This window comes from Melopsittacus undulatus, chromosome 9 (assembly GCF_012275295.1).
Source record: "Melopsittacus undulatus isolate bMelUnd1 chromosome 9, bMelUnd1.mat.Z, whole genome shotgun sequence".
NCBI lineage: Eukaryota > Metazoa > Chordata > Aves > Psittaciformes > Psittaculidae > Melopsittacus > Melopsittacus undulatus.
The window spans coordinates 34,065,684-34,089,407 of record NC_047535.1 but is presented as its reverse complement, the minus strand read 5'-3'; the positions used below and the strand labels follow the sequence as shown (position 1 = coordinate 34,089,407).

At 41.5% G+C, this 23,724-nt stretch overlaps 1 protein-coding gene across 1 annotated transcript in view; it reads right to left on the bottom strand.

The window, feature by feature from the left end:
- Positions 1-23,724, bottom strand: part of CNTN4 (contactin 4) — a 163,133-nt gene that overhangs the window by 37,238 nt on the left and 102,171 nt on the right. Inside the window, exons 10-11 of the mRNA XM_031049239.2 lie at positions 22,254-22,404; positions 1,991-2,118 (exon numbers count right to left, since the gene is read on the bottom strand). Of these exons, the coding sequence (XP_030905099.1) occupies positions 1,991-2,118; positions 22,254-22,404 (279 nt within the window). The remainder of the gene's footprint in view (positions 1-1,990; positions 2,119-22,253; positions 22,405-23,724) is intronic.

The window sequence follows — 23,724 nt, the reverse complement described above, 5'->3', positions numbered from 1 at the left end:
ATATTTCCATCAAAACTTGCTGGTGTTTTACTTAGGGCAGAGAAACTCAAGCATTTCAGTATGTAATACAGTATTTTACACAGTTCATTTGGAGTTCAGAATAGTTTCTGCTCTTTTATACTTTTTATGGGATAGACTTTGAAATTGCATTTCTCAGTTTGCTGTTAATATCCACATCTTGGGCTGAAGAGTTTATTCTCTGCTTCATGCACATGTGTTGCTCCCATTAATGCTAATGGAATTGAGTTAAAACGGAGCACTGAGGGAGAAAAAAGCACTTGCTAATCCTTTATAACCTTACCACAAAGAAAAATGATTTGTAAACCATGTGAACCCAAAGATCAGGTACAATAGCTGCTGACTACTGTGCTTGGGAGTTACAGGCTATTCCTTGAGTGCTGGGAGGAAGAAAGGATAAGCCATGAACTACAGAAGCAGGACTCTTCAGTGACAGGTGGCTATTGATTGTAAAAGCCAGTTAATGATTGGCTTTTTTACAGTAGTACAAGTGGCCCCTGAACTGCTAACCTTGATTCAACCTTTGCAGAACTAGGAAAACCAGCATGACCTCAGCTGTGCCCAGCCTGGAGAGGAAAAGCCAGTGCCTCCTACCATGAGCATGTGCTGCCCCACTGCTCTCCCCACAGAGCCCAGGGAAGGATGTTTGGGCTGGGTTTCAATAACAGACAAGGTCTTTCTTCCATTCATGCTCCATGAGCAGTGCTTTACTAGCTATTTGCTATGGGTGCCTCCTTAGGGCAACCCAGATTAAGAAATGCCAGAATCAGCTCATACAGGGATCTAAGGCTGATCTAATTGCCTGATCATGACATTATTTGCTGAAATGGGTTCTGCCTATAAAAAGCAAGGGTTCAAACTTGCATTGAAACATTTTAAAGTATTCTCTATGTACTGTAGAAATAACTGATGGGGAGAGCCTCTAACTGAATATTATCCATCAATGCCAATATAAGAGAGAATTAAAACTGACAGTATTAGAGCTCTGTGATTAATTTATTGCTTTGTAATCAATCTTGCCTGATTTGTTATCCAATATAGTTTTTTCCCCAAATAAGAAAGAGATGGAGAGTGATTATAAGTGTAATAATCCATATGTTCATTGCCTATAATAATTCATCAGACATTGGAATACTCATAAGCAGGGCAAAAATTAGAGACCTTTGTCAGCATCTCTCATTGTTTCTCATATTACTACTTTAAAAATCATTGTCAAATGTTATAGCTTTTACTTTTCTAAAAAATATTTGACATAAAAATTCTGAATACACATGAATAAAGACTTAGAATTCCTGAAATGCAGAACTTGAGCCCTGTATAGGAAATAATGAAAATAAATCAAGAGTTTGCACGTCTCTTTGAAAATCACAACATTGCAGTGCAAGGGTGAAACTCTTGCATCCTTCTGCAACAAGACAAGATGTACAAAAGAGTTTATAGGGTTTTTAAAAAGATGGTAAAAGTTTAGGAATAATAAGAAATGAAGTTGAACTAGGTAAGACGTTTCTAAAGGGCATCACCTAATCTCAGCATGCTGAGGGTAATGTTTCTCCACAGGTATGCAATGGCTTTATGTAAGTCCTTTGCAAAACTGAATCTCAGGACACAGCTAGATGCAGTGACAGAAAGCATTTTTCAAGCATAATTACTGGATGTTACTAGAAACAAGTCATACAATGATATGGACTGGGAGCCTGACTTTGTTTTGCAGTATAGTTTTAAACTACAAGTGAAAGCAAACACGTTAACTTGCTGTATGCACCATCAGTCAGTCCAATCACAGACACCTTGCTCTTAATGTTGTCTATAACCCATGAGGCTCAGCAGGTTTCTGAGATGTAAAAGACCTTTTAATGCCACTGGGCTTCACTCACATCAGCATCAAAAGGGAAAGGTGCAGCATAGGGCTGCTTGGGATGCTCTTAGGTGCTAAGATGAAGTATCAGTCATACACAATAAAACCTGCAATTACCTTTCACAACCAAGCTGCCTGTGCTGCTTGCTGTCCCAAAGTGGTTTGTTGCCACACAGGTGTAACTTCCCGCGTCGGATTTGGTAACGTTGACAATCCGGAGGCTCCCATCATCCAAAACAGTGATTCTGGAAAGACAGCAGACACAAAAGTTTAATGTTTTTAAATCAACATAAAACTAGTTTGAGTCTTCATTAATAATTGATGGTTTGAACAACAGACAGTCTGTTGCCCATTATTACAGAGGGAGTTTAGCTAGCAGAAATCTCTCAGGACGTCATTCATAAATAGTGAATGCATCATTTACATGAGTTTTCTGCGTCTTTACTTAAGGGCAACTTTAATTTACACACCAGCAGCTTGTGTAGGTTTTACATGTGTCTGTACTTCGATATTCAGCACTCACCATGACAACCCCTGCAACATGTGGTACACAGGCTACATCTCAAATTCTCCACACTCACTGCTTAACAATGTAAAAGCTTCTGCCGAACAGATGCAATGAAGCAGGTGTTTCATTGCTGCTTTGGCTTTTCAGCAAGGGTACTACACTGCCAACCTTCCCTTCCGTGCTCCCCAGCTCTCTGCCTGCAGTGTAACAGCCCATGGGGCTTATCTGCAGTTGCACTTGCAGGTTAAAACAAAATTACCCTATTTCATTCCCATCCTGTCCTTGCATATGTACTCCCAGTCAAAACAGCGCTGTTATCTTCAGCAGTACATATGTCTCAGAGGGTGCAAGGCAGGCGAGGATGGCAATTTAATCCCCAGCCCTTCCTCTTGCACAAGGGCTGTGTTTTCCTTCTGCTCACATTTTGCTTTGTCTCCTGTGCCATTTTCTGCTCTGCTCCAAGTCAAGGAAGACAGAGAAAGTGACCCTGCCCAGTAAATCCCATCAAAACATGAATTACTTGTGGCCTGTAAAAGCATAATCTAAGGAGACTCCAGAAGAACCTTTCCCCCAGGCTATTATCACCTCTTTCAGCAAAATACTCGGTTTTCTGCTCACTATTAAGTCTTGCAGCACAATTTGCTTTCTCTCCTTCAGCCACTGCCAGACTGGCATTGAAAAATCTTGTATTAATTCCTGCATTCTCCTGCTCAATTATTTTCCAATTTAACTAATTTGAAAGAAAGCAAAGAAGCTTTCCTGCATCCTTAATGCCAATCAGGATCTGCGTAACTGGACTGAGAAATGAGGAAGAAAGAAAGTTAGCAAACAATCCTTGCACCACTGCAGAAGTGCTCAGATGGCACTTCCCACCCGAGAAGGCTTTAAGAAACAGACTGCAAGAATGAGCACAAACCTTTTCTTGCAGCCATGGGACAGTACTGAGGCAGCTAAATAAAGTACAGGGCGAGACAAGGCATGAACACAAGCACAAAGGACATCAGCCCATGCCAGCCATGGGGCTCCCCAGCTGCAGTCACTGGGCTGAACCAACATGGTCTGCAGTGAGACTCAGGAGATATCATGGGACCCGGTGCAGGTGCCTTTTGTTATGCTATGCCCTGTTGATGGGCACACATAGGCTACCCAGTCCACACGCACAGACCTGCTTAGAAAAATGGGACAGTCTGAGTGTCTTTACAACAACAGTACTAAGCGAGGAGGAGAAAGACAGTGCAAAATGTTCCAACAGCAGCCAATAAATCTCCATCCTGGCTAGCCTCTCCCTGACCTGCTCCTGCAGCAGCACAACAACATGCAGGCCAGCTGCCCAAGACCAGGGACAGAGGTTATATTTCACACATCAGTAGCAGTGATATTAATAGAAGTTTCTCAACTGGCTTATAGGTCTCCAAATTGTTGCAGTCAGTAACATTCACTACTGTAATTTATTTTTGCAGGAGTCCAGTGCCATGTATTTGCTTCTGTAGCAGTTGCTCCAACTCAGTAATTGGAAGAGAGTAGTATATAGCTACTTGTCTCTTATCTTCACTACTATGTTGGCACAAATCAATGCACATATTACATTAAATGTGCAATGGAGCACAGGACTTGCCACACTGGCCTCCAGTGCAGGAGCCTGGGCAGCAGCAGCACCAGGAGCTCCCAAGGAATTATTTACTGCTGTTATCAATTTCAAGTCTTGGGAAACAACAGTGCCTTTCTGAAAGATGAAGGTGCCCTTCACATGCATTAAAATTCAAATCAATATAAATGACAGAACAAGCTCAGCAATATGCTCCAGCTCAAGAAGGACCACCTGGCTCCTGTGCTGCCCCTGCCAGGCTCTGCATTCTCTCCGTGCAAGTTGTGCCATCCCAAGAAATCCAGATAAAAGTAGTGGTTTAGACTATTTCTGTACAGTTGAGATTTTATTTATGTTTTATTTTTAGCCATATGGTTGGAATCTATTTACTGCATAATCTCTTCCATAGATCATTTTATCTGTTAATGTAGCCAGCTTTAATTTCAAATTCTAATTCCTTTTCTGTCTCTTTCTCATGTTACTAGTTTCCTTCTATGTCATTTTTATTCCCAGTGTGTAAAATTAGCTTGTAGTTAATCTGAACTGGATGACTCTAGAGACGTCCTTTGGATGAGGACAATTAGTCCACCATCAGCTTTGGCACATCTCAGGGAGTTAATGCTGTCTTTATTTCCTTCCCTTTCTAAGCAGAAAGCCATGGCTGTCTGGCTTTACAATTTGAGCACACAGACACACTTTAACCCTGGTAACATGATGCAAAGAGTTCAGGTGAGACTTGCACCAAGTTCTCCAAACCCCTTCCCAGAGTCTCCATGCATGTTTCATTCCTGTATGGTAAGGAAGTAATTCCCTGCACTCTCCTGTAAACCATCAACATTAAAACAATCATGCAAGTTAATTGTTTTAAGTAAATCAGACCATTAAAACCTTACTGTGACTCATTGACTAGGAGGCCTTACAGTTATGTGGCTCTTTTTGCTGAAGGTGCTTTTATACACTGAATGTTTTGTCTGCTAATTTGAATCCAATGTGTTAGAAATTAACAAGTAATTAATTTAACACTTTGAATTTTGTCACAGTTAGCTCAGAAAGCAGGAAGGACTTCCACTGTTTCACTAATTCACAAATTTTCTTTGCATACAGATCTGCATTAAGCAAGAGGAGAGGCTCATTTCAGGCCACCGAGGGCTCTCAAACTGCTAATTGGCTTGAAAGCCAACATCAACCACCTCATCAGCCACTTCTAGCAGTTTGGCTGGAAAAGTTCTGTCAAAACACAGAGTTCAGATTAAATGAAGCACTGCTCAGTACGCTTTCTTCCTCTTCTGACATACCTCTCCATCCCCAAATGTTTTCTAATAAGATGCCTAGGAAGATGCAAAATAACAAATCACATCTCCGATAAACATGCATTCAGAACATAATGGTTGCTGAGTGAGGATGCACCTCTCTAAACCAATATAAACTCAAACAATGAGTTACTGACCTGCTGTTGAACGTTCTGGGTTTCCTGACACCACTAACCACAACAGTGGTAACAACAGCTAAAAATCTAAAACTCCTCTTGCACAGGTTAATGCAACTGCCCTAGTGCTAACCTGGCTCATGGTCACTGCAAATAGCAGAGAAAAATCTAAGAAGATAAAAATACCCATTTGAAAAAAAGAAAAAGATAGTTTAGCATCTTTATGTAAAGAAAGGTCATCTATTTTAAACACAGCAATTTTAAGTTGGTCTGTTTGTCAACTGGAGATTTCAGTCCCATGGAGAGCAGAGACACATCTGAAATTAGGAGAAAAAAGGATTATTTGTTTCCTAAACTGAAGCTTTGGGTTCTACCCCAGGAAGAGCTGACCTTGTCAGTATTTTGATCAAAACTCTTCTGGGGACAAAGGACCTTTAAAAATGCTGAAAACATTCCTCCCTAGCACTCTTTGCCACTGCAGCAGCAAATGTAAAAAGCTGCAAACTGAACACTTTGCATCACCCTAAAGAAACCTGTTCCTAACCGAGAGGCACAGAGATTTCAGAGCAGTTTCTTGTTGATGCCATATTCCTGATTCCTGCATGTGCTCTTTCCCAGCTCTGCAGGTGTGAATGCATCTTAAGGCACTTGTCTATTTAGTTGGCAACATCCTTGAGAAGTACATGAAAGAAAGACAAGTCATTATGGATGACCTATATATCTAAGTGTATGCTGCAGCTGCACAGAGCTCTGCTATGAAAAAATACCCAAGCTACCTAGAAAGGACCCACACTTCAGCATCATGGCCACATCAGCACAGTCCTCTGCTGAGATCAATACAGCAACACTAACTTGCTCAGTGTCTCCAGTAGCAACTGGAGATGGATGGAAAAGGTCAGGCAGACCTGGAGCAGTATGAGGAAAACCAGCAGCACATAATCATTTTGGTCTGATCTATTAGCACTTATTTTTCGGCTCATGACACATCTGCTGTACCTGTTAAGTTTCCCATCAGCAGGTTGTGTTACCTGCAACCCCAAATTAAGCACAACATCTGATTCATGCAGCTCACCACAGCATTCTGCACTGCTGGGCAGGATTCCCAGGAACAGATGAGTATTTCTCAGTCAGTAACATATGCATTTAGGGACAGAACTTGTCCTGATACGAACAGTTACAGTTTTATCACTGACTTTGTGAAAACAAAATCAAGCCCTTATTTCGAATATAAACAGTGACTGAAAACTGCCAAACCCCCAGAGCACATCATAAACCAGAGTATCAGTAATAACCTCCAGCCCATCTCCAAGGAAATCTGACCTGTGGGTGCCTGACTATATCTGAAAGCATGCCTATGACCTGCTGCTCAGCTTTGACCTCAAGCTTTGAAAGAATGTTTGCCTAAAAATCCTAGACTTACAGTACCTGCTGTAACATCTTGCACTGTTGTTTCATTAAAAGAAAATCTATGCTGGTCCAGGAGCCAAAAACCTCAGCACCGCAGAGCCACGGGTTGTTCAACCTCACCTGCACCTTGCAGTTGCCTCGTGAAAACCTTTGCAGAGATGAGCAGCAGGTCCATGTGCTAACCTTTTCTTTGTGAATTATTTTCTAACTCACAAAGCACACATATTACCAACAGAAGATCTGCACCAGACAGATGATACTGCAGGTATCTCTCAATATCTTCTACACAGCTTGCCCTCTATTTTTCTGTTCAGCAGATGGAAGCATGTGGGATATGAATAGACTACAAATGCAGTGCATATGGCAGGTTGTGCGTGCGATGGTAGTGGTTATCTTCCCAAGGGGCACAGGAAGCAGCACAACTACGGGGCTGCAGGTTAGAGCTCCAATGTTCCTTTGGAGCAAAGTAATCATAATTATAAACTAACTTCTATTCCTCTCAAATAGTCTTATTAAAACTGCTGTAATTAAATAAGGTATGCTCTTTCTTATCTGGTAATTTTAGCATTTTAATTTATGAAATACAAGCACAACTACACTTACTTTCACTGCTGATTAAACACATGCATCCCAAATATTTCATGCTTAGCCAAGTGAATATATATATTTCTTTCCACAGGAAACAATGCTTAGGATGTCCGATACTTTTTCTATTACAGGGAGAAAAGATGTCTTACAGAAAGCATTTGAATGAATGTCAGTTGGAAGAAACACACACTGAGTGTAATTTGAGATAAAACTACCATTGATCCTTTCATGTACAGCCTTTGTGGCAGTGGCTGACATGGCTATTGAAAAGAGACTGTGGTGCCAGAGTTCTTCTAAGAGATAATCCGTCTTCTAAGAGAGGATTTAGGTTAAATGTACCTGTGAAAAACTGTATTTCAGCCAACATGATGAATGGCCTATTGTCCATTCTCCAGTGCCTTGCTTGGGCTGAGGAGGACTGGAAGCAGAGGAAGGAGCACCAGACAGACCTGACTGCAACCTCAGCAGTGGATTTGCTCAGTCCTTTCCCATAGTTCATAGGCAGGAATATGTAGAGCCATTTTTAGCCTCACAGCAGCTTTGTTTCACACCACGACTATATTGCAAATGTAAATGATTCCAGGCAATTGCATTGTTTATCAAATTATTTTATCGCAGGTCTTTGTAGCAGTTTATTACCTTTTTAATAATGCTTCCGATGCAATGAGGCAGAGACTGGGATTATTAAAATGACCTCATAAATGCAGCATTGGCCATTAGGTTATTTCAGGAAAATACAGTGAAATTTAGAAATACTCACAGGTTTGGCTGAAAGGGAGGACTTACTGCTCAGAGCACAGCCCTCCCTGAAATCAGGGACACTGCTCATCAGTACCTGCTTCTCACTTGAAGAATGGGCTGGTTTGGAGTACAGTCCATAGCTAATAATTTCTCTGGCCCTGGGATGCTGCCTTTGTGTTTGACTACAATGTTGTGTTAATAAATAACAGTAAGATCAGAGCTTTCCCTGCTTCATAACATTAATCCTCACTGAAATATATGCCGAGGTCAAAGCCAACTTCTTCAGGCTTCACTCAACACCCTTGGTGGTCCCTGGTGTGCAGGGAGGGAAAGAGCAAGGAGAGAGTCCTGATCCTAACCCCCACCCAGCATCCTAACATGCCATTTGAGACTTCCTACATCACACCGATACCAGACAAAACTGCTGAGCATCCCCCCGTAAGAGGACAGGGCTTTATAGGCCTGGGCTTTGCCCACATCCTCTTACTCCAGGTGTTTCTGAAAGTGGGTAAGAAAGGCACGGTGTCCACACTGCCAGCAGTGTGAGGCATCAACACATCCTGAGGGCTACGGTCAGGACAGCAACATAAGAAAGGATGGGACAAACTGCGTTTGTGTCTAACAGCTGTTAGGATAAGTCTGCATGAAATGCAGGACAATACTGTCTGCTGGATCAGCAGTACAGTGGTTTCCACTTGATTGTCCATCTAAATTCACAACTGATGTGGGCAGCCATAATGCACAGGCAGTCTTCTACTCATTAGCAACTTCTTGTCCAGGTTCTGTTAGGTTTGATTTAGACAACCACCTACAGCTGCTTTGGCACTTATTTGTCTATAACTACTTGTCTTTTCATGGTTCACAAAAAAGCCTGAGCTAATTTAGAGGCTCAGTCAAAGCCCATTTAATTTAGTGCATGTCTTTCTCTTGGTGAAAGCAGGCATTAGATAAGGCCTTCCTTATACATGACAACTGGCAGGTCTCTTAACAGCAAACTCCCTATAATTAATTTTCAGGTAAGAACTATATTTGCTTAAAATAAACCAATGTAAACCCCTGTTGTACTGACTTCAGTACAACATTTCCCACAAGCTTTGCTGCAGATACATTTCTAATGGAGCTGAAGAACCTGAGGATGAAGTGTTTGAGCTCCTGAGGTTGTGAGTTGCACAACTATGTGGGGCTGCTGGGCTTCCTGTTGTGGGAGTGCTCCTCAATCTATAAAATACATAGATATTGTCCAAGGAAAAACACTGTCTGGAGAAGGCACTGAGGAACATCACCTTTGCACCATTTTTACTTGTACAATGGGGTCACAGAGGACACCAGGAGTAGTAGTAATTTATGGCAACTGTGAGTTGGCTAGACATCTGTGGTGCACAGAATTTGGGTTCATTTTGGCATTTTCTGTGCACTGGGGAAAAAAATTAAAAAAGAAAATAGAATAAAAAAAGCAGAAAAGAATTAAAATCAATCTTCTGGAAGGTCTCCCCAGGTAATAGCTGCTCTTACCTTGCTGCATTGAAAAACAGAGTACTCCACTTTTTTTTCTTACTTAATTCTCAATATTGATCTCTGAGAAAATGCTAAGAACACTTCTTCCAGAGATGTGAACTGTTGTGCGTAGACACGTTTTCATCTGGGACTTTTCATTCACAGGCTAGCTAAACATGAACTAAAAGTGAGGACAGTATATATTGCAATTGTTTCATAAACTCCTGTAAATATTGTTCTAAGGAGAGTGAAAAAAAAAGAACATATTTTGCCCAGATAAGTTTTCTTTTTTAGAGAATAGCAGGGGCTCCTTTGGCAACATCAAACAACACAGCACCACTGAACTCAGTATCGCCTTTAACCAGTCATGGGTCTGGCATCCTAAGCTCTCCCACAGTTTTCTTTTTCAACAAAGTGTTTATCTGCAGTGATGAAGGGGTCCAAATAAATAATACTGCACTAGCCTGTATTAATATCTATAAACACAAAAGCTGTGTTTTGTCATCGTCCTCTCTTTTTGTCCATAAATTTTAAGACAAGCTTGGAAGTGACAAAACTTCATCCCGAGGGATTGGGGCAGTGGGAGAGAAAGTAGTTACTGCTATTAGAGACTTCATGTAAATTCTTTAAAGATGCCTACAGTCATAATTCAAATATAAAAATATCCCTAGGTTATCTAAGAAGAATAGTTTTCTACAAAATATCTTTCTTAAGGGATGCTGATAATGGGAAGAAACAAATGAAAACCAAATACAAACACTCCTAGGGACCCTGAAGGAAATGAGTAGGCTGTGGTGAATTTCAAATAATAGAAATCTTTTGCCTTCTCTCCCATACCACTGTTGTTTCACTACAAGCAAAATTAAAATAAATACAGTGAGAAAGACCATGTCATGAAAATAAATATTTGAGGGAGCAGATTTGAGTAAAGCAAAGGAAAGCTTTCATTCCTGAGACATGAGGCAATGATAATTTGAAGTATATGGGAAGATTTCTCAAGTATAGAAGGATCCAGCGGTGCAAAGAGCCAATTTTCCTTTGATTTCGGTGGGAAATGAAGGCTATTCCCCATGGGAAACTGCCCTTTTGACACAGTTCTTCAATTTTGCAGTTTATTTTTATAGACTAAGTTTGCCATAAATCATGAGGATGGGGATGCCCCACACCCGCAGCCTCAGGACTTCTCCCCTCGAGCAGCTGTTGCTGGTGGCAGTGTAGGGGCAAGGCACACTTGCAATCCACTCTATGAAAGGCTAAAACATCCCTTTGTGCCAAATTACCCATCCAGAGGCATGCTGCTCCCCACAAAGCATTCTCTCAGACTCAGAAGTGAGGTGAATCGTGTGTATGGACCAGCAGGTGCTGTGACCGTTGCTAGAGGCACAGACTGAATGACTTCTCCCAGTCTATGAAGAGGGTCTGTGGAAATCTGAGGAATCAAATTTGCAGACACAGCCTCCAGCCACCCTTGACAACAGCTCCTTCCCCAACAAGGACATGCCATCACTCTCTACATACGACAAATGCTTCAGAGGCTTGGAGACCATGAACATTAAAGGGAACTCCACCAAAGCTCATAAAAATGGTTCTCTTATGAGGAACAAAAAAAAAACCATGCAAGATTTTCTGTGCATCAGCTGCTGACATAAACCATTTCTGGAAGCATTCATGAGATTAGAGCAGAAGCAGCAAATGCATTCTCAGCTTATTTGTTCCAGATGATACCACCTGAATAGAAGCCCAAAGGCAAAGTCTTTCAAAGATAACACCTTTTCCTCTAGTTTCAATGAAAGAATGCCCACAGTACAAATTATCCACTCCACTTGTAATTGACATTAATATAGATTTGCAAGATCCAAAGACACATTTACACCACTTAAAAATTATGTTTAAATAATCATCAAAAATATCACCAAGTCGGGTAGGTTGCCTAAAAAGTTCATTAGGAATCCCTTCTCCCTGTAGACGTATAATTATTTCCTTGGATTTTAAACATGTGTTTCTTAAAATGTAGCCCTAAGTGTAAAATCACTACCTTCTTACTCTCAGTCATGAAAATATCCAAGAGAAGATATATTTGATGAAATTTTTTCCCCTTCAAAATGCTACAGACTTACTAAAATCATTATTACTATTTTGTTCAACTGGAGGACAAGTATGAACTACACATCAATTTCAAATTGCATTCAGGAGACTAATTACAGGCATTTATTTCTGAAAGCGTTGGCTGCAGCATGTGCTCACAACAGAGAGAAGCCTGCCTCGCTGCTGGGAGTCAGATCCTGCTGCCTCCAACACAACAGCACCGCGGGGAGGAACTCGCTCTTTCCTGGAGCGTCTTTACAGAGCGGGAGAAATAATCTGTAGCCGTATGCACAGCACCTAGGGATGAACTTAATAATCATAAAGATGAGACACCTCAAGCAGGAAAAGCAGCAGCTTTCTAACTGCATGCGGTGAGTGACGGTGTTTCTGTTAAGGATGTGTAAACATAGCACATGTCTTACTGTGCTCCGGATGTCTGATGCCTCTGAGATGGGGCTCTCGGATGCTGCATTTTCTCCTTTTGCCTGCCTCTGCAAGCAGGGCTCTACTTTTAAAATTAATACACAAGTGCCAAGCAAGGTAAAAGCCCATTGACTTCTCTAGAGACCCTGTGTCACAGCAGCACAGCGAGTTTGGTCAAACCACAGCTGAGCTGCAGTTGCAAGCTCATTCCAGCAGGAGCAGAGGTAGCAATGATGTCCTACATGTGTATCACTGAATACTACAATAACATGACACTGAAAATAATCTGTTGGGAAAATACAAACAGACTGCTGATGTTACAGGAGAGTGCATCAAGGGGCGAGAGAGTCTCATTTCTGAAACACCAGCTGAAACTTGGCATAGGTTGGGATCACGTTCATCGGCATCTCGGGTATGCTCGACAACAGTTTGGGGCTGGTTATATGAAATCATTTCCTAGCACTACAACAGCAGATAAATGAACATTCAACTTTTAAGGATCAGCCTAATGACTTTATGTATACAAAATAAAACAGCACTGAATCTGGTTTCTAAATAAATCTCCAACCCTTCTCACATAACCTCTTCCTAGAAACATTTGCTCAAGAATAGAAGGAAAAGGCAACGCAAGAATGAACTGGAGTCACCAAGTTACTGTCAATGCTGAAGAAAGGTTCAGTCACATCAGAAAGGTGCTAAAGCGAAAAAGATGCACAGCTAAGCTTTGTGGAGAGACCATCTATAGGATTATGTGCACAAGCACATGACAGGTATCTCAAACTACAAAAGCAACAGGATTGATTATCTTTGCCAGATACACAGGAAGAGGTCCATGTAACTATCCATAAGCAAGGAAAAGTTAGTGACCTAAAGAGAACTATGTCAACACTGACTGGTTTTTACCAATTTCAGAGCACACAAATCAGTGGGTTTTAGCACTGGCACACATTAAACTACAAGTGTTTAGTGTTGAGTTGACAGACCCACAATCATGACAAGTTTGTGTTAAAACATACTGTGATCTTCCAGGACAATACAGAGCTAAAACCAGCTTCTGCTGGGAAACAAGCACTCCATGAATATGAGACCATCAAGCCTAGGACAATTACTTTCCAGGACCTCTGACCACTGAATAAAGTGGCTTCCTGGTTCATATTAATTCTTTTTTTTCTGCAGAAAAATGGTAAAAGTTAGTTATCTCAGATGTTCCAATGAAGCAGAGCCATATTCTGCCATTGTCTTGAAAACTAAGATGAATGCTGCACTGTCGAATCAAACTTCAAAAAGCTATTTGCAGGCTGTCATTTTTCATTTTGCCTAGGCAGGATGTAATGAAAACCCGACAAGTTATTGATGGTTTGGTTACCTGTCTGCCTAAAAGAAATTGCACAGGTGCTTTATTTAAAAGAAAAAGAAAAAGAGAGTCAACACAATTAATGCAAAACAATGATGTGAAGCATCCTTTGAGGTTTTATTTCCTGCTGAAGTGTCACTAGGCTGCATGTCCAAAAGCCACTATTGGTAATTCATCTCTCAAGTAATCAGTATAAAAATATAACCATGGTTTGGATCCTGGCACCGGCCTCAGAAAGATGTGCTGTTTGTCCTATTGCCATTTGCTTTCTGTCTGTTTAAAGTAATTAGGCACTAATTAGGAAGTTTGAGGCAACAAATAAAAAAATGGAACTTACACAACTTTTTAAACTCAAGACACACTGAAAGAATAAGAGAATTCTTTCTCTTGTTTGATTTCACAATCTTTCCTTCTTAAAATGTCATTGCATGAAATGAACACATTAAAATTTCACTGTTAGAAAATACCACCCAACTGAGGGGGCTGTAAATCAAGAACCCTTATGAGAAGTCCTTAGGATGAGAAACTATTGAGAAAACCATGGCTAACCTCTTCCACAGAGAAAAGTCTTTCTGAATAGTTTTAAAGTGTAGAAGACTACAAAAGAAAAAAATCAGATGAGAGCTTTCTGCTCTTCCTCGGATACAACCACTCCAGCTCCTGGAAGAAGAGACAGGCTGTGGCTTTGGGCTCTACCCTGTGACTCCTGCTGGCTTCATGCTGGCCTGGGCACTGGGGATGGGATGGAGAGGCTCTGCTTCCCGCAGGCAGGACTTCAGCTTCCTCTCCAAAGCAGCTGGCAGTGCCTGTGTCAGGCGGCATTCTTCACAAACACATTAACATTCACTGCCCATATTAATCAGCCTGCAGGCACAGCTGTGTATTCATGTATCTGAAACGCTTTTCAGCTACAGCTGCCTGGTGTCCTACAGCCCCAAGCAAGGGGCTCTGGATCTTCCCGCAGGCTCTGAGCAGCAGACCACATCTCCTTCTGATGTGGCTGGAATTCTGGGGCATCTCTGCTTTGGATTCTGTTTGCAGGTGGGTCCTGACAGACCCCAATGGACTCTCGTTGCTCCTTCCCGGTCTCATTTCCCCATCTTCTTTTCAGAATTTAGCAGGGCACCAGGGTTTTCAAAACTGAGCTTACACTTTTAGATCATCTCTGACTAGGCTACAGTAGGGAAAGCATCAATGAAATACTTGGAAAAACCTGGTCCTAAATTACTTAAATCCTGAAGGACGTAGTCCCGTTTGAAAATGAATTGTAAGCACTTTCTGGAAGTGCAGTTTTCTCTCCTGAAGTTTATTTGACAAGGTCAAAGTTTGTCAGGCACTCCTTACACTTCCAAATGCTTCTGTGACTGAACTCAATGGGTAAGTGGCACTATATGATGCTTTTCTGCACTTGTATGGGTTTTCAGCTAAAAAAACCCCAACAATCTTCCTGCTTTAAGCAGTATGACTTTGTGTGTGCAAGACTGTACTCATGTATCACAAAACTTGTCAAGACTGCAAGATAATGGGACCAACTGGGAAAATTTCCATGAGGATATTTAGCGAGCCTGGAGTATCTAGGTCAGATCCTGCTCTAACAAAGTGCACTATGAGGGTCCCTTTGTACATAAACTTGTTTAATTAAGATAACAGATGTTGCTATTATACAAGTCATAGCGAGTGGATGTTTAATTGGACACTTTCATATTCTTTGCTACCAGCACAGAACATCATTTGTTTTTTATGAATTTCTTTCCTTACAATTAAACTGGATAAACAATGCATGTACTGTATATTCATAGAAAAGAAACAGCTCTAATGATGTAAGGGTTTTACAAGAACAATTATAGGAGAACAGCAATTTGTTTTGGTGCTTAAAAGTACAATTATTTTTCTGTCCTACACTGAGCATTAGTGTGGTAGCAGAGTAATTGTGACTTCCAAGAGCTTTAAGAGAACATTAGGAGTGAAGAGCATTGTGTACATATTTTAAACTTTCATTATTTCAAGGGAATACACATTAGATTTTGACACATGCAAGCTCTTATCAAGTGCATGAGATAGCTGACACTACCAGCCCTGCTTCCCTCCTTGCAGTGATGCCCTGAAGCATCCCAGAACAGGGCTCTCCAACTTGTGTGGCCATTAGAACCAGCTGCCGCGGCCAGGTGGAGGGGAGAAAACACCAATACGATGTAGATTCACAAAATGCTCCGTTTTTTGATTACAAGGCTGCTCTTAATATACTGTCTTACACGCGATCACGCATTACTTGATTGGCTGCTTCACTTTGCCCACGAGGGATACACGCTCCCCTTTACCTCTCCTGATTGGTTTCACATCCTTCGCTTCAGCTTAGCGTTACATCATGCTTCTGCAATTACTGGCATCCCGTTATTGCATTCCTGTTTTGCTGATCTTGACACTTCTTCCTCTTTTAACCTGGGGTCATAAGTTCACTTTCTCACAGCTTGCTGTAGGCCTGTTCAAGCACCCATGCTCGACCCCCAACAACCAGCCCTGATTGAAGTACTTCACCCTGCTTCTGTACCACAGCTTGTCCACAGTGCTTTGGCAAATCAACACTTCAGTGAGTGTCTGGCAAGAAATCACAACACTGGCAGAAATACAGTATTTCCCTGAATAACATCTACCTTGGTTTTGCTCTACACAGTCTACATTTGGGAGAAAAGGAGAATGATCACAGCAGGAAGCCACTGTGGTACACTAAGAGACTGCAACACGATGTCTCCCTCATCTGCTCTTGAGCCACACAATGCTATAGCCTCACCTCTGGGAAGTGAGAGTATGTCTCTGTGACAGACTGATACCATACATCATAGAACAGTTTGGGTTGGAAAGGACCTTAAAGCTCATCCACTTCCCACCCCCTGCCACTGGCAGGGACACCTTCCACTAGACCAGGTTGCTCCAAGCCCTGTGCAACCTGGCCTTGAACACTGCCAGGGATGGGGCAGCCACAGCTTCTCTGGATAACCTGTGCCAGTGCTTCACCATGCTCATAGTGAAGAACTTCTTCCTAATATCTAATAAATCTACCCTCCTTCAGTTTAAAGCCATTCACCCTTGTTCTGTCATGGTATGTAAAACAAAACTCTGGCAGAAATAATTATATGCAATTAATTATGACAATATAATTATATGCAATACATTATGACAAGTAAACTAAAAGTCATTTCTGAAAGTCCAAAACAAGCACCTGAGAAAAGAGGAGAGACTTGCAGAAAAAGTCATGCAAACCTTGCCTTACAAAGCAGTGCCTAACAACCCCTTCCTACACTACTCCAGCAAAATCGTTCTATGCCAACTACAAAATACACCTCTTGACCAATTCCATGAGAAGTTTTCTTAAGAAAGTCAAACAAAATGGCCTCTGGTGACAAGTTATTAGAAGACAGTTCAATATATGCATTGGAGTGACAAACACCCCAGTTTGTTGACGTGGATCACAGGACCAGTCTCAGTTCTAATGTTAAACCCCAGTAATCCCACAGCGGACCTTTGGATGCTGCGCACCTACATAACAGCACCTGCAGATTTGTTGCACTGCAGTGTTGGGTTTTCTGTGGGCTATGGAAAACCATATGAAAATTAAGGGAGGTTTGTTTTAAAATGAACAGCTTTAAATTAACTGCTGATTTAACTGGTTTAAATGATTTTAAAAATGCTTCCTGATCTCTAGTTCAAAGAGAATTGCAGCTCCATTGTAGGATGTGGAGTTTGGAGCAGTTTGGAGTGTGGGAGCAGCTGTGACAGAGGCTTATTTCAATTTCAGCTGGCAGCGCTCTGTGTAGCTCCAGGATTTGTCTCTAATCACACAGAGTCTGAATATCCCTCCTGCACCCAGGAAATCTGAATGAATGAGCTGGCAGCTACAGTGTCTTCTTATTTCCACCACCACGAGTATGAGCGACTTGCAACTGAGTGCAGCTCTCCATGAGAGCACATATGGTAATTATGAAGAAATTGAAAGGTTCCTGTGATAAGATCACCTGAAAGTAAAGGTTTTAAATCACTGGTCTCAGTGACAAATTTATCTAATGTTGTTGTATTAGATGTAATTGAATTATTAGGAGAAGATTAACAAAATTCTGCAAGAACAATCTGACTGTCATGATTACTCCTCCTACTCCTGCCAATGAATAATATCTGTAATGTAATGCCAGGAAATAATTGTCACAAAAGGGAAATACCGCTGACTGAAGAATGTTTGGCTTTAGAAGGGAAGTTATGTCCTTCCATTAAGGACTTGCTTTCATTCACTTCAGTGTTATACAGGGGCCATCCATTAATAGAAATTTTTTGAAACTTGTTGGTAGCTAGGGATGTTTGTTTTGTATTGGTAAATCTCATGTAAAATTACCCTCTACCTCTGTAACTCCAGCTGGCATCTAGGAATGACTGATTTGGTTTCTGAGACAGCTTTGGAACAAAACAGAGGCACAGTTCAGATTATCTGTCTTTCACATGGTGTGATAAGTGCATAAGACCATGTTCCTATATATAATGACTATATTATGACTATGTCCTATGCATATGGTGCCACAGATCCAAAAACTCACTTGACATCGACTATGTTGTTTCATAAAATCAGGGGATGAAGATATAAGATTATAAGACCAAAGTGCTACTGGGATTTAAATCAAAAACATGAGTCCTGGCTCTACCATCTGTGCACTCCCCATTCCAGGAGTTTTTGCCTTATTTGAATGCCAGCCCTCCTCGGGCAGCTGGGCAGCAACATTTTCCATCTTGATCTCACAGGCTTAAGTCCAGCATCCCTTCTGAGTGACACTGATGTAAGCTGGGATGTGAGAAAAGAGAACCTATGTAATGGGATCCCAGCTTTCCAAAATCTCTTTTCTCCTATTATTTAGTCAGAATAAAGAGATCAGTGCTAAACATATCTGGAAATATGAATATAGGAGAACCAAATGGTAAGTGAAAAACATTCTGAATTCAACTCTGTCTTTGATGAACAATCTGACGTGTTCCAAATCATAGCTTATAATCACCAGAAGACACCACTTACACCTTGAGTTCCCATTGCTTGTTGGCTTCTGGAACAACTCCCTGCCAGCTGCAGATCTTGACAACTGGCTCAGACTTCCAGGTTATATGCACAAGAGTGCATACTGAAAGCATAAAATGGTTTCTGCCTGAGGAATGTGCTGGGGCAAGTAGGTCATAAGTAGTACTCGTATACTACTATCTCTGAGAATGCAGCCTACACAGCTTTATGGTGACCATTTCTGGCTAAATGATATCCCCTGTTCCTGAACAAGGGTTTCCCAGAGGGTAGGTGTATTTTAGTCATGTCATGCCTCTGTCCCTATGGTGTGGAAGGTGTGAGATGCTGTGGCAAGCAGCAGACTCACCTGCTCTTCTCTACCAGTGGCCCTATAAGGCTGATTTGTACAGAGTGGCATTAATAGGATGGAAAACCTTTCCCACAGAGTGTAATAGCCATTTTTTTTGCACTGAAATGTGAAGGGAAGATCATGGACAGAAAACTATCTCTGTATCTTTACCCATACAGAAATAGTCTGTTTCCAAGCAGCACTTCCAATATATCTCTATCTGTGCTATAGCTGCTTCTATATAAAATTTACCTTCTGGAGTCAGGCTACTAACATTATTTTGACTCAGTTAGGCCTTCAAGGCAGGATTTCCATTATTATGGAGATGAACTGACTTTAATGACTGCAATAATATAATTATACCCCAGGGCAGAATTTCTAATAACACAATTGCACAGTTCTCAACCACCAGTAAGAGATACCTTCAGGGCATGGTATTCATTAGGGGTGCAGTACAAACTACCTCAGCCTCCAGAGAAGAATATGAAACCTAAAACAATAAAGCTCTTTTTTCCATGGTAGCCTCTGCTCTCTGGGCAAACACTGAACAACACACTTAGTTTTGCCTCCTGGACAGCAGTAACCTCCAGAGAAAGAGTCCTGGCAGCAAAATCTGATGCACACTATTTCTGTCTCCAGTAAGGAGTCCCTAACATTACATTCTATCTGAAAAGTCACACAAGCCCCAGGAGAAATGCTCGAGCTATTGCCATGGTAGCCATCGGGCTGTACATCAGAATTCAAAGTAAGGACTGACACATTAACATTGCTTTTAACTCCACCTGGAATTGGAAGGATCATCTATATTGATTAACCTTCACATGATCAAATTCAGCCTGGAGAGGTATCCACATGTTCAGGTGCCTCTCTGAAACTTGAATTAATTTAAGTTTCATCTCCCATGTCTGTGTAAAAGTTCTGTTTTCTGCCCTAGATGAAGAGATTTCAGCAACAGCTTTTCTTGGCATCTTCCTTGCTGCATTTCAACATTTTTTTTCTTTCAACAGTCAAGAAAATTCCTGTCTGAAGCCCACACATTAAGTGTGGGTATAGGGAGGTACTAGGACTGGACTCCAGTCAGTGCTGCTGTCCCCTGGGACAGCAGGAAGGAGATAATATTTCAGCAACCAAAGAAACCAGAAATACAGGAACGTGAAGCACCGGGTCTCTCCTGCCCCTGAAGTCAGATGGTGCCAATGAAGAATGCCACGACCATACAAGACAATATAATTTCCTAATTGTCTCCAGGTACAGACTGCAAGAATGGTTAATAAAGGCAGTGGCGAGGATTCAACATCCTCATCCCCAGGAGAGACACAACCAACTGCGTGTAAGAGCTAAACAGGTCCAAGTGCCAAGTGAACAGAGCGCTGTTTATTAAGACATTTTGCCAGATAGGCCCCTCTGGATGATCTGGCTGGTGGAAAAACCCCTGGGCTGAAGTAGCAGAAAATTTCACACCTGCTTGGGCACATTTCACGTCTGATTTCCCATCCAGGGCTTGGTGCCCGGGTGGGAGGCTCCGGGTCCTGGCGCAGCGCGCTCAGCAGGAGGAGTGTGGCACTGAGACTGCCGCTGCCAAGAGCACCAGCACATCAGCCTTGCTGCGGACTGCGTTTGAGCTCAACACTGAGCTGCTCAGAGCACCATGTTGTACTCACAGCCTGTCTTCCCAGCCTCTGCACAGAGTCTGCCTGGGCACAAGGGCTGTGGCCAGCACAGTATGTGCTATTTAGCAAGTTTTAATGACTACATTTACTTCCCACCTGCTTTGCAGAAACCTGCTATTTTTGAGGTATATCTCTTGCTCTCCTAATCTTGGTGGAAGCCAACTGAAACATCTACATCAAATAACCAGTTCAAAAGTTATTGGGAAGTAAGCACACAGGCAACCTGAGCTACTGCCTAGCCTTATGCTACTAGCGCTTGAATCACATTCCCTTGGGAAATCAGGAGCCAGGGGTTTTTGCTGTATTACAACATTCAATTTTTAGGTAAGTTTGCAGGTGAGAGAGTAGTGCTAAAAAAATACCACTTTGTTGCCAGCAGTGTAGGGCAGTGACCAAGCAAGAAACTGCTTGCATTCCTTTCCTTTCCTAAGCCCTTGCTCAATAAACTAATGATTCCTTTTCCACTCCTAAATTAAAATGAGGAGAAAGAACTGTTCTGCTCCTAGGAGAACAGCATCAGAGAAAAAAACACATTTCAGTTACAGACTGTGCCAGTGAGGATGGGAGACACTGTGAAACTTACAGTCTTTAGTGCTTCTAATCCTTTGCACAACCTCCACCAGAAGAGCAAGTTATTTCAGTTTTAAAAATCAATATACTTTGATCTATTATAACTTTGACCTCTCACAGCTTTGTACCCTGCCTGCTAGAGGAAGCTCTGTGTAATTGATCACTCAACTCTTTTTATCCCAAGAGGCAAGTCAAACGGTCCACAGTCAACAGCTTCGTAAAGACCAGGTCACAAGAGATAAATAAGTCAGAAATAGATTGTTCATTATTTTACCCATCTGGCTCTAAATGAACTATAGCTTTTTGCATACTTGTACACACTGCCATAGCATATATTTCAATGCACATTACAGGCAGGCAGGCTGAATGAAGCAAAACTACTTTCCAAAACCAGCTCTAACAGGTTTAAGCTTTTAGAAGTAACAATTTCCTGTAATTTCTGGATTTTGGAACTTTATTAATAGGACGGGATTTTTCCCATCAATCCCAGTGGTATACCATATTTTGAGGACTGTCATGGACAGTTCTCTTGGTCCCGCTTTCACGCACTATGCAAGCAGGATAGGTAACACAATTTCACCTCTACAGAGTCACACCTGGCATTGCAGAAAGCACTGTAAAACCACACACAGGAATTTGAAACGTAGCCTTCTGCTTCCTACTAATGCTCTCCTTTGGAATTAGAAGAAAAAAAGAAAAGAAGAGTAAAGAAATGGTTTGGCTAGTCTGAAAAAGCCATCTCCAAGTCAGGTGCTGGGACTGCCAAGTTAGTTACTTCCAAATAATTCCTGTCTGTGGGACACTGAGTAATGTACCACAGCAGTGTAATCTGTGGTGGAGAGTTTTATCTCCTGGGAAATATTTTTTTTGATAGCAGCTATTTAGAGCAATGCAGAAGAAAAATATTTGCTTTTTAGAATGTATCTTTATCAGCTTCCTGGCAGGGATGCTTTAATAGTACACAGAGACTGGAATGAACACAATGAGAATAGAAATCTCACCCCCAGCTCCTTGAGATTGAACACTGGCTGTTTTCACATTTATTTGCAAGTCAATTTTGAGAAGCTGTTAATGACAAATTTAGGCTTCATTGCTGAAAGTCCCTGATTTGGAGCAGGCTAATGAAAGAAATGGTTAGTTTAAAACATTACCTGTCATTTTCTTTTAGGATCTCTCTTCCTTTCTTCCAAGAATAAGTAGGCTTGGGGGAAGCTTTCGGCTTACACTCAATGATTACTTCACCACCTACTTTGACAAGAGTTAACTTTTTCAAGAGTGTTTTGGAAAAGTCTGGACTGACGGCTGAAAGAAGAAAAATACAAACCGAGAGATCAGAAACACCTCTGCAAAAACCAAAGTCAGGCTTTTTGAACATTACAATATTCCAGGGCTGTTTCTCAGCTGCAATTCCTAAATGATCTGACTTTATGAACTGTGTGCACGTACAGATGGGGCAAACAGATGCTGGAATGCTTCAACACTGTTTAGACTTGAAACAAAGAGTTCAACTACAAACCTCAGAAACCAGTAACCTCGGCAGGCAGCAGACACCCGGTGTCATGCACATCTAATTTGGAGCAGCACCCCTAAGAACTACACATGCATGAATTGTATAATGTATCCCCCTTTTTTTTTGTGTCATATCACCATGATCATCATTTCCAGAAAAGATGGCATTTTTATGTTTTATATTCATAAGTTGCATAAACTGGGGTTTTTATTTCCGTGCTGCAAAGGTGGGAGAAATTCACATGGCCAGGTACTGAACCAAGCAAAGCAGGGCAAGACTTAAGTAAGTACCAGGGTACAATATACTCTAAAATCATCTTTTTTTAGTTCCTTCAGGCACACTCTTCCATTGAAGAGTGAAAAACAGTCCGATCTTCACTGAAGCCATCACCAAAGCCCTGCAAGCAGTGTGCAGCCTGGCTGTAAGGCAGGCTGGGGAGGGAGGAGATGGCTTGGCTTCTGATTCTTGCCTCAAAGGATTTTTAATGATTTATTTGATGAGACCTGATGGCAGGCAGAGCTTTGAGGTGGCTGCCTCTTGACTGACTCTGGCAAGAAACTCTCCAAAGACAACCAGAAGGTTTTATTTATATCAAGTAAGAAAAACTACTTTTTTTTTTCCAATATAGAAATCTCAAAACTAACAGGTGAGGCAGCTCAAGGGTTTTATGAACAACTCTTGCCTTGCTCACTATATCTTTGCTGACAGGAGCTTGCAACAAACTCTTCTCAGCCCCCTCTAATTCTCTCTATACTCTTTGTTAGCTGCATGCCTGCACCATTCCTGTATCCGCTGAACTTGCAGCATTTTCCTCCACCTACTTTCTTGCTGCACCCTTGGCAGTTAGAGTTTAGATCACCATGCGCTGTATCTGCTTGATGCTCCATAAAATGATCTAAATCTTACCTGAAACAGCTGGTAGACAAACACCTGCCATGTGATAAAGAAAGCAAATTCCTTTTTCTTAGGGCATCTCATCTGCCTCAGTTCTTTTGGATATATAAAACATAATCCTATACTGATAATGGGATGGGCTTTCTGTTCAAATATCATTTTCATGAATCAGAATTCACTACTCTATGAGCTGTGTTGTCTTCTATGTCTACCCACAG